This window comes from Cynocephalus volans, chromosome 9 (genome assembly GCF_027409185.1).
Source record: "Cynocephalus volans isolate mCynVol1 chromosome 9, mCynVol1.pri, whole genome shotgun sequence".
Taxonomy (NCBI): domain Eukaryota; kingdom Metazoa; phylum Chordata; class Mammalia; order Dermoptera; family Cynocephalidae; genus Cynocephalus; species Cynocephalus volans.
Genome location: NC_084468.1, coordinates 74,182,152 through 74,194,601, shown reverse-complemented (window position 1 = coordinate 74,194,601; position 12,450 = coordinate 74,182,152). Strand labels below are relative to the sequence as shown.

General features: G+C 34.1%; 1 protein-coding gene across 3 annotated transcripts in view; it reads left to right on the top strand.

Moving 5' to 3' along the window:
• The first annotated feature begins 8,509 nt into the window (after window positions 1–8,509).
• MAPK10 (mitogen-activated protein kinase 10) overlaps window positions 8,510–12,450 on the top strand; it is a 139,637-nt gene continuing 135,696 nt past the window's right edge. For all 3 annotated transcript variants that reach the window (XM_063107619.1, XM_063107617.1, XM_063107618.1), the window contains exon 1: window positions 8,510–8,575. In XM_063107619.1, coding sequence (XP_062963689.1) covers window positions 8,510–8,575 — 66 coding nt within the window. The remainder of the gene's footprint in view (window positions 8,576–12,450) is intronic.

Genomic DNA, 12,450 nt, shown 5'->3' with positions numbered 1-12,450 from the left:
TATTGTGTTGAGCTATGTTCCTTCTATACCTAATTTGTTGAGTGTTTTTATCACAGAGGGGTATTGGTTCTATTAACTGCTTTTTCTGCATCTATTGAAATGATCATATTTTTTTTCCTTCATTCTGTTGATGTGATGTATCACGTTTATTGATTTGCATATGTGGAGTTATCCTTGCATTCCTGGGATGAATCTCATTTGATCATAGTGAATGATCTTTTCAATATGTTGTTGGATTCTGTTTGCTAGTATTTTATTGAGGTTCTTTGCATTGTGTTCCTTAGGAGTATAGGTCTGTAGTTTTTTGTTGTTGTTGTGTCTTTTTCTGGTTTTGATATGAGGTTAATGTTGGCCTCCTAGAATGAGTTTGGAAGAATTCTCTTCAATTTTTTGGAACAGTCTGAGAAGAATTGGTATTAGTTCTTCTTTAAATGTTTGGTAGAATTTAGCAGTGCAGCCATCTAGTTTTGGGGTTTCCTTTGCTGGGATACTTTTTATTACCACTTCAATCTCCTTATTTGTTATTGGTTCGATTAGGTTTTTTAGTTCTTCATGACTCAAACTTGGTAAGTTGTATGTGTCCAGAAATTTATCCATTTCTTCTAGGTTTTCTACTTTGTTTGCATATAGTTCTTTATATTAGTCTCTTATGATCCCTTGTGTTTCTGTTTTATCAGTTGTAATGTCTCTTTTTTCATTTCTGCTGTAATTTATTTGAGTCTTTTCTCTCTTTTCTTTGTTAGTCTAGCTAAAGGTTTATTGATTTTGTTTATCTTTTTGAGAAACTAACTCTGTTTCATTGATCTCTTGTACATTTAAAAAAAAACTCTAATTCATATATTTCTGCTCTGATCTTTGTTATTTCTTTAGCTATGAAAAAAAAAATGATTTGGGGTTTGGTTTGTTCTTGTTTTCCCAGGTCTTTGAGGTGTAATGTTAGATTGTTTATTTGAAGTCTTTTTTCTTTTTTGATGTAGGCATTTCTTGCTATAAACTTCCCTCTTAGAACTGTTCTTGCTTTATCCCATAGGTTCTGGCATATTACGTTTTCATTTTAATTTGTCCCCAGGAATTTTTAAATTTCCTTTTGATTTCTTTTTTGACCCATTCATTGTTTAGGAGCATGTTGTTTAATTTTCATGTATTTGTACAGTTTCTAGCGTACCCTTTGTTGTTGATTTCTACTTTTATTCCATTGTGGCTGGACAAAGTATTTGATGTAATTCAATTTTTCAAAATTTGAAGCTTGTTTTGTGTCCTAACATATGGTCTATTCTAGCAAATATTGCATGTGCTGCTGAGAAGAATGTGTTTTCTGCAGCTGTTTGATGAAATGTTCTATATGTGTCTGTTAGGTCCAGTCATCCTAGAATAGAAATTAATTCTGATATTTCCTGGTTAATTTTCTGTCTGAATAATCTGTCCTTTGCTGAAAGTGGGGTGTTAAAGTCCCCTAATTTCTTAAAAATATAATTGCCTATTTAAAGCAAAAATAATGGCAATGTATTATGGGGTTTATAACATATTTATAAGTAAAACATATGACACCAATAGCTCAAAAGACTGGAGAGGACATAGAAGTATATTATTATAATTTTCTTAAATTATATGTGAAATAGAATAATATTACTCAAAACTAAATATTGTAAATTTAAAATTCAGATTACAAACTCTAGAACAACCACTTAAAAAAAAAAGAAAAAGAAAAAGAAGCATAACTCACAGCCATTAGGTAAAATAAAATGGAAACAAAAGATAGCCAATTCTTCCAAAAGAGTCTGGAAAGGAGGACAAATGGAATAAAGAACTTATGGGAACAATACAAAACAAGAACATGATGCTAAACTTAAACTCAACAACATCCATAACTACTTTAAAAGTAAATATACTAAATACATCTGTTAAAAGGGTAGAGATAATGAGCATCTCATCACTTCTATTCAACACTCTCTTGGAGAGCCTGGGCAAGGCAAGAAAAAGCAGTTTTGAAAGAAAAAAGTAAAAACTATCTTTACTTGCAGACAACCTTTCTATGTATAAATAAAGTCCTAAATAATCCACAAAATATTTCCTAGATCTAATAAGTTAATTTAGTAGTGTTGTAGACTATAAGGCCATTAACAAAAATCAACTTTATTTTTTAGCAATGAGCATTTGGTAAATGTAAATAAAAACATACTGTTTACAATAGCATTAAAACCCTAAGAGCTCAAAAGGTAACTTAAAGGAAAATGTCTAAAGTCTATACAATGTAAACTACAAAACATTCTTGAGAGAGATTAAAATAAACAAAAATAAATTGACAAATATACTATTATTATGGGTAAAAACAATCAATATTAAGATATCTATTCTTCCCCATGTGATCTATAGTGCCAATTCAGACCCAATCAAAATTCCAGAAGGTATTATTTTTTTTAAAAATGTCAAGCTGATTTAAAAATTTATGTGAAAATACAAAGATCTAGAATAGTCCCTCAAATAAAAAAGAAGTACAAATCTGGAGGGCTTACCTAATTTCAAGGCTTCTTATTACAGTAATCAAAACAGTGTGATATTGGGGTAAAGACAGACAACAGATCAATGGAAGAGAGCCCAGAAACAGACCCACACTTATACAGTCAGTGGGTTTTTTGATCAAGGCAGCAAGGCAACTCCATATGGAAAGAAAAGTCTTTTCATCAAGGATACTTGAACAACTGGCTATCCATAAGGAGGAAAACGAACCTCAACATATACCTCGCACCATGTAGTAAAGTTAATTGGAGGTGGATCATAGACCTAAAAGTAAAATCAACAATATTTAACTAGAAAGTACTAATCATAAAATGAAAATAAATGATAAAGTAAATTTTCATTAAAAAATACTGCAAATTTAATGACAGTATTAATAAGCTGGATATACTAGCCACAGACCAAAAGAAAGCATTCGTAATACATGTACCTGACAAAGCACTTTTATCTGGAATAGATGAAGTATTTCTACAATTTGTAATAAAAAGAAAACTCCCCCCAACCCACAGTCCACCATCCAATAGGCAAAAGACTTGAATAGGCACTTCACCAAGGAAGATAAGTAAATGGCCAATAAACACATGAAAAAAAAAATTAATATCATTAGTCATCAAGGAAAAACAATTATAACCATAACGAAGATTTATTAAATACCCACTAGAATGATTAAAATTTAGAAAACTGATGACACTAAATGTTGTCAAGGATGTGAAACAACTGAATTTTCATTCATTGCTGCAGGGGGTTGAAAATGGATCTGGCAGCTTTTCATTAAGTTGAACATATGCCTATCCCATGATCCAACAATTCCTTCTCTAGGTATTTTTCCCCAAAGAAAGGAAAACATATTTGTACAAGAATACATGTACATAAATGCTCATAGCAGCATTATCAATAGTATCCCCCAAATAGAAACACCCAACTGTTCAAAAGCACAATGAATAAACAAACTGTGATATATTTTCCTCAGTAATAAAAAGGGGCAACTCCATCATCAGGGATACATACATCAGCACGGGTTAATAACTAAAAATCTGCCGAGCCAGAGAAGCCCAACAAAAAAGAGTACATACTGTATGATTTCATTTTTATGAGTTCTAGGACAAAGACTAATCTATAGTGAAAGAAATTAGAATGCTGCTTGTCTGGAGGGTGAGGAGTATTGTCCAGAAATGTGCAGACAGAGTTTTCAGACTATTCTTTATTTTCATTGGAATGTGTGTTACATTGGAATATGTTACATTGTCAAAACTCATCAACCTCTACACATTTAAGAATGATTTCTTTTGTGGTGTCTAAATTATACTTGAATCAAAACTAAAGTTAAAAAAAACTTAAAAAGTAGAGGTAACTGTCATTTAAGAATGATTTCTTTTGTGGTGTCTAAATTATACTTGAATCAAAACTAAAGTTAAAAAAAACTTAAGAAGTAGAGGTAACTGTCTATAAAAATAAAATAAAATAAAATAAATAAAATAAAATGATAAAATAAAATAAAATAAATAAAATAAATAAAATAAAATAAATAAAATCTACCAGAAATGCAATAAGATTAAAATTTGAGGAGTAAATTACTGTTTTTGTTGTTGTTTTGTTTTTTACTTGCTGATTATATTTTAGGCTTTTTTTTTCGTATAAGTGGTTTATTTTCTCATATAACAGAAAACATAAAAGTCGAAGAGTTTCAGAATTTACTAAGTCAGTAGTTTAATAACACCATCAAGTAGCTGGTTCCTTCTATCTTCCTGCTTTACACTCAACATTTCTCCTCAAAAGCATTTGCCTGTTAGTGGCTATTATGAATGTTTTGGTTCCAGGCACCGTTAATACTCAATGCCCAGCAGAAAACTGAAGAACTACTGGTTCTTTGCATTACTCGAACTTTTTTCTATGAAATATTTTAGACATACCAAATAGTATATATTTCATATGTGTAGGGTGCAAATGATGTTACAAACATGTCTGACCCCACCACTCAGATTAAAGAAATAGACATAATACCTTTGAAAATCCCTATATGTTGGCATTCCACATCTCCCTAGGAGAGTTATCTAATCTCTTGAATTTTGCAGTTTTTTCTTTTGCTTTTCTTTATAGTTTTATTATGGTAAAGCAGTACTCAATATATTGTTTAGCTGTGCATATTTTCATACACATAAATGAAAATAACCATAACTTCTTTTTGTTTGTTTAGCATGTTTATGATATTTTATCATGTTGATATTGTTACTCTGTTCAACTATTTCATTGCTGTATGGTATTTTTTACTTGTTTTTCTATTGAGTTCTTTGTCTTTTTTTCCTTGATTTTTAAGGAGCTCTTTATAGATTCTGGATAAACTTTATACTGGTTATATGTATTTCAAATATCTCTTCCAAATTTGTGGACTACTTTTTAAACTCTATCACATCTGTTCATAGATAGAAGTTATTACTTTTAATATAGTTTATTTTATTAATAATTTTGTTTAAAGCTTAGCATATTTATATATTATTTATGATGAATTTCTCAGACATTCAGCTATATTTCCTTCTACAATATTTAATGTTTGGCCTTTCTTGAGGATTTTAATCTACCTGGAATTATTTTTTGTGTGTATGACAAAGTAGAAGTTGTCGAGAACTCTGGAGAGTCTGAGATGTTACCGTATTTGCAATCTCACAAGCTAGTCTGCTGGTTTCATGCGTACTGGCAGAAAACAGAGAATTTCTGGATCAGAAACAAGGGTCTTTATTAATCACAGTAACAGCAGCAGCTGTAGTACCAGCATTCATGCCAGTTCCTCAGGCCCCAGTTCCCACAGGGTGATGCACAGGAGGTCGATGACTACTGCACACACAGTGGGTTGCATTATTAAATAGGGTCCTTGAGCTAGGGAACCCTAATCTTTTATAATGAGCAGTAAGCATGCCTGACTTTTGCCACAGAGAGACACTTTATTTTTATTATACTGGAAAGTAATCAAATCTACTTTTTTCTCCAGAGGAAGATACTATCTCTATCTTTCAAGGCTGTTTCTTCTACAATAATCCTTGGGAAGAGAATCTTGAACAAAGGCAGTCAGTGATTCTGTTTGCAAAATATGCAGAAATGCAAGAAACCCATAGAGAATTGTGTCCCGACAGGAATCTGCTTTTCTCCCCACATGAATGACCAATTGTCTCAGCACAATTTAATGCATACAGTAGTCCCCCTTTATCAGTGATTTTGCTTTCCATGGTTTCAGTCAATGGTGGTCTGAAAATATTAAATGGAAAATTCCAGAAATAAACAATTCATATGTTTTAAATTGCATGCTGTTTTTAGTAGCATGCAAAAAATCTCACACCTTCCTGTACCATTCAGCCTGGGGTATGAATCATCTCTTTTTCCAGCATAACCACACTGTATATGCTATCCTTAGTAGTCATCTTGGCTATCAGATCAACTGTCATGGTACTGCAGTGCTTCTGTTCAAGTAACCCTTATTTTACTTATTGATGGTCCCAAAGTGCAAGAGTAGTGATGCCAACAATTTGGATGTGACAAAGAGAAGCTGTAAAGTGCTTCCTTTAAGTGAAGAGGTGAAAGTTCTCAATTTAATAAGGAAACAAACAAAAAAATCATATGCTGAGGTTGCTAAGATCTATGGTAAGAATGAATCTTCTGTCCATGAAATTGTGAAGAAGAAAAAAGAAATTTGTGCGTATTACATATAAGATGCAGTACTATCTGCAGTTTCTGGCATCTACCAGGGGTCTTGGAATATATCATCCACAGATAAGGGGAAACCAGTGTAGTTTCTTCTTTCCCCAGGTGTCTGCAGTGAAGACCTTGACATGTTTGGGTTTCCATGTACTCATATGTATGTGTTTCTGGGCTCTGTATTTTATTAATTGATAGTCTACCTGCATCAGTCCTGCGTATCTTTACTTACTGCAGCTTTATAATAAATCTTGACCTCTGGTAGAGTAATTTCTTCCCTCACCCCAGACAAACACCCACCTTGTTCTTCTTCAAGAATATCATATATTCTTGTCCTTTCATTCTTTCTTAAAATTTAAAAATCCGCACGTCAAGTTTCAGTGCAGAACACTTTTTCTTGCAATTCAGACCCTTTTCCTGGCATTATTTGGCTTCCTTTCGAAGTTTCTTTAAAATTTCCTCTCGTAAGCTTTATATAGGTGTCTGCAATGCAACTTTTTATAATAGGTTGATCTAAGCCTTGTTTCCTGTACTCTGCATGCTGTCTTTTAAAAACTAAAGTTCTAACCACGTGACATCAGCAGATGGCCTGCGATGAGCTGTTGCTTCAGCTCATTTACTTCTCTGCATGTATCCTTTCACATTTTCAGCTTCTTAGAACTTTTCTTGCCTTTTTGGGGGCAGCTCAGCTATGCATATTAAAAAATGTGCTGTATATTTCATCCAGCTTTTTTCGGATTTGTGCATTGAGAATGGTTTTCAGGATATCTAAGCAATCATATTGCCAGAAACAGAAATCTTCCATCAACAGTGGTTTTAAAATGGTTTAATCTCAGAGAGAGTGTCTGCACACAATAAACATTCAACAATGTGTGATTAATTGAACTAAGGAAGATTTCAGTTGGGTTTCTCTGATGCTGCTGTGTTATCCCCACGTAACCCAATACCTAATTTGGCATTACCACCATTAGATGACTTTTTCCTCTTCAAACTTTGCAAAATTATAAAATATTTGAAACATACATAAGATAATTTATTTGAAATCTTTGTACTTTCCACTAAATGGATGTTAACATAGTGCTCAATTTTCTTTACTCTATGGTTATATGTACTTGAAAGCAATGTATATTATTATTTCTGTATATTTAAAATTTTTGCACTATATAGTGGTCTTTGTACTGTAGCGGGGAAGAGGGAAATCTTCCCCCTTTACCCTCTGAAGGTTTGCTGAAAATGAACTGACAAAGATAAATTAATAGGTGAAAAAGGCATATTTTAATATGTATAGCATGGGGGAATCACAGGAGAATGATTACCCAATAATCCAACAGGGTACACATCCTTATACACCCATCTTCATAGGGGAAAGGGAGATGAGGAAATGTGGATGTTTTAGGGTGGGATAGTAAATGATTTTTAAGGGGATTCAACGGTCTGGACAGTCTGTTGGGCCTGGAACAGAGAATGGGCTGGTGAATGATTCTCTTTGAAATACTGAATGGGACTGAGATAGAAGATGATGATTTGTGACTAAAGTCTGTCTAGATGTGTTGACAGACTTCAGTCTTTCCTCCTGTGATGTGATTTAAGTTAATGAAAGCTCTGGGAAGGAACCAGAGATAATTGTTTTTTTTCTTTGGTAGGTCCAGACTTTAGTCGGATAAGGGAGCTTTGGGAGAGACAGAGAATTGAGAGATAGAGGATGGGAGCAAAGTGAGAGAGAACTTGAGGCTGTTTCCTTAGCATGTCAAAGCCTCATATATGGGGGTATCATTTTCAGAGCCCCAGTGATACCCTTTAAAAACTTGCTTTTTTTCCCATTCAACATCATATTTGAAAAATTTATCTATAATGATAGACTAAGCTCTCGTCCAATTATTCTAAGTCCTGCATAGAATTCTATTCTAACTTACATTTTATTTAATAGTACCTTTATTCTACAATAAACATCTTTATATATACTTGAACATATGTTTGAATTGTTTTTTTTAAATTAGATGCCTAGAACTGAAAGTGCTGTATGATAGTGTGTACTTCACTTATTAGCTATGTCCAATTCCTTATATCTAAATTTTATGATTGTGATGATGTTGATTATTATGGAAGATAGGACATTTTTTACCTTATTTTATTATTTAATATTTACAATTTGTGAAAAGTACCTAATACTGATCTGGATAAGGATTATGCTGAATATATGTTGTGCATGACACCTTGTGTATAATTCAAATTATGTTAAAATCTGTACTATTAAATAATTAAAAATTAGTGATTTGGAAATTCATGCCCTATTTTTTTTCAATAGGTATTTATGAGCCTCCATTTCTTATACTACTGCAGTGAACCAACCTTGGATGTGAAAATTGCCTTTTGTCAGGTGTGTGTTCCTTACAGGTAAAACAAGGTACAGTATATTCCCTTGTATTTCCATTTTGCCATTTCGTTTTGTGTATACTCCACACCAAAGTTAGTATTTATGTAATATTAAAAGTAGCTTAGGAAGTAGAAGTGGATACTCATATATTTTTTTTCTTTTCCAGTTCATTTAAGTTAGAATATAAATGCAGAAATTTTTTGAAAGATTGTAAATATACTATTTAATAACTGTTTAAAGTGATTTATTAAATTTCATTTATACTTGAAATTTTCACTATTTCTTTTCAAATCCTTAACAAGGCTTTAATTATCAAAATAGCTGAAGTTTGTAGTATTATTTATCATTCTAAGGACTGAAGAGCCCGAAATAAAGTATCTCCAGTGCCCACCTACAGTAACATACAGGTGGTACTCAGTTGTTTTTCTGCTGCCTAGTTCTAATGAGTAGTTAGTTAAAGGGCTAAACAACAATAATGACAAATAAAGTTATATTTAACCTACAAGGAATAGTAAGAAGGAGGCAACAATCATTGGTAATGTGTGAGGATCAGGTAAGAGTCTGTTCCCTGGTGTTCATACAAATTCTATTCTTAATAACAAGGTTACCTAGGGCACCTATATACACCGTAGGTATATTTAGAGTAGTATACTTAAACCTGTTGTCATGGTGTAATTGCTAGTGCTTCCTTTTACAATCAACAACTGTTCTAATTTAGGCAATAAATTATATGCTAACCCTATTCATACTACAAAAAAAGAGCTTTGCTTCAGTTTTTCTGTGTTGATTGTCACGGTACCTTCTCATTGACCTGTGTTGTAAACAGGGAATAACATTCATCCATTGAAACAAGGTTTAAAAGGAGCTCTGCTGCTTCTATTATTTTAACAATCTTTGCTGATTCTATACTTAATATGTGCTTATTGTAAAAAATATAGAAAAGAATAAAGGGAAACAAAACGTTTTTGTATCTACTCTCTGTATCTACTATCCTACTCTCCTTGAGCATAGTTTTTGTGTTTTCTTTTTTCTTATTAATATTTTTTTTACATTCTATGATGTTGTTGCAGAGCAATTGGGAAGGAGAGGAGAGAGGAAAGGGGAAGGAAATAGGATGGAAGAAGGAGGAAGGAGGGGGGCGGGATTGAGGCCTGTGGCATCCTCCTCATTCCCACAGGGCAGATCAAGGGGCTTCCAGAGGTGGCTTGGTCATGTTGGACTAGAAGCAGATGTCAGGGGGTGTGGATAAAGCCCTCGCCCCACTCCCTCTCAGCTCAGGAACCCAGGGCCCTTCTTGCTGCAGCTCGGTGGTTGCCACTGGGCTGGTTGAGCACATCGGGGGGCGTGCCCAAAGCCCAAGGCCCCCCACCACCCTGGGGCACTCCCAATGGTGGCTTGGTGGTTGTCACTTGGTGGTTGTCACTTGGCTGGTTGTGGGTGTGGCTGAGGCCCAATGCCCCCCCATCCTTGAGCATAGTTTCTCTATGGGAAACTAAAATGTGTTATCAGCTATGAATAAGATTCAACGATCTGCTTCATTTCCCTAACCTCTAAATCTTATTGCATCAGGCCTTTAGACAACTTCTCTTCCCTAGTAAGAGCTCTGGATCTGAACAGCCTTGGTTAGAAATTCCAGACCTACCACTATTAGCCATTTATGTGACCTTGGGCCAGTTACTTAACCTCTCTGTGCTTCAGTTTATTTTTAAAAGGTAAAGATAATAGTACCTACCTCCTAGTGTTGTTATGAGAATTAAATGAGTTTAAAGTTGCAAAGCATTGAGAACAATGCTGGGATATGTGTTTGTTAAAGAGGTAACTAAATTTTAAATAAATTTATATTCACTCTCCTGGGGCTCCCATTAGGTCCCAGTGCTTTAATTATTGTCAATGTCTTGAGTATCACACAGTTTTATCTCCAACCCAAACCTCTCCCTGAAACACGACTTCTATACCCAACTGCCTGTTCTACATCTCCACTTAGACATCAAATAGGTATGTTGAGCTATACACATTCCAATCCCTGATCTTTCCTTGAGGTTGCTCTTCTTATTGTCTTCTCTAAATCAATAAATGCTAACTCCATCCTTCCTGTTAGAACAAAATCCTTGGAATCATCTTTTGAGTCACATGTCACATCCAGCCTGTCAGCCAATTCTGTTGACTTTACATTGAAAATATATCTGGACTCTCAGCACTTCTCACCACCCTCTCTGCACTACCACCCTGATCCAAGCTACCCTTAACTTTTGCCTGGATTATTGCAAGACCTTTCACCTTTGCCAACCCCAAATGGTTTATTCTAAAAATATCAGCAAGAGTGATATTTGAAAAATATGTGAAATCATGTCACTCCTTGACTAAACACAACAAAACAGAAAAACCTTTCAATATCGTCCCATCTCACTTGGTACCAAATCCTTATAAGTACCCAAGCCTTTATTATCTAGTCTCCTAGAAATCCTTGAACTGAAATGCTCTTCCTCTATTGCTCCCATTTGGCTTTGCTCAAATGTCATTTATTTTTTTATAGGAGTCATTGCTGACTATCTAAATTGTCCCTACCCCACATTACCTACCCAACTTCCCTGCCTTTCTTTTTTGCTTTTCCTCCATAATCTTATCAGTGTCTGACATACTTTTGTTGGTGGTTTGGTGTGTTGCTTCTCTCTCTCTCTACTAGAATGCATTTTGCACTTGGACAGGAATTTTTTTCAGTGTATTGCTAGAGCCAGCTCACACAGGTTCACAAGAGTTGAATATGCACATGTCTTCCCAACTCAAAGTTCAATGATGTTAGGTTGGTAGCTTGAAATTTGTCATGATAGGAGCACATATATTATGGAACTCAGCAAATACTACAAATAAGTCCCCTTGCCACCCTCTCCCTTCCCCAGCCAGTTGCTGAACATTTACCAGCACACCACCGGAATTTTGTCCCTCATTCACTGCTGGTATTGTAGCACTCACAATAGTATCTAACATAGGATAGGCTCTCACTGAACATTTGTTTAATGAATGAATCAATGAATGATACATATTTTGCTTTTGTAATCAGTTGCAACTGTGCTCCTGCTCTGGTGGAAAATGAGCAGACCTGAATTTCTGGGCCCTACCACTTGCAAGTTGTATGACTGAGAACTATTTCCTTAGCCTCTATAATCCTAGCCATTTACTATGTGTGTTAACACTTGAACAAAAAACGAAAAACCAACAAACAGAAAACGTGTAATACATATTTCAAGATTAAATCTGGACCTCAAAATTATTAATGAAAAAAATGTTAAAATTTTGCCATTTTGTTAAATCCAGAAAGGCTTTGTGTATGTTTAGGTTATTTTTCAAATCGGCTTCCATCATTTAGGTATATATGTAGAATGTCTCTTTCTAGTGAGAGTTCTTTTAAAGCAAAGGAATAAAGAGAAGTAGAGCATGGACTTCTTAAATGACTGGATTTTCTTGCTTACTATGAGCTTTTGATACATTGAAAATATACATGAATATTCTATAACATTAAAAAAATCTAGAAATGTCATGGCAAGCAGAATATTTCCAGTTGTGACTCAGAGCATTTTATTTACTTCACATGTAGAATTTTTATTTGATAATAACATTTCTTTTTCTTTTTCTTGAAGCTCTTTGGCTCATTTACTTCTCTAGCAATTTAAAGAAAATAGTGTCTTTATTTTTAGATGTAGAATTATCTATTGGGGTTTACTTTTAAACTGTGTTTCTTGGAAGCTTCTCATTTCACTGGGCATCTCACAGATCCTTTATATGCTATGTTGTTTAAGCTGACCACCAGCAGGGCTAGAATGCTCCCAACTTTTCACCCCAAGACAATACTCAAAGACCTTAAGTAACTTAACAGCAATTAA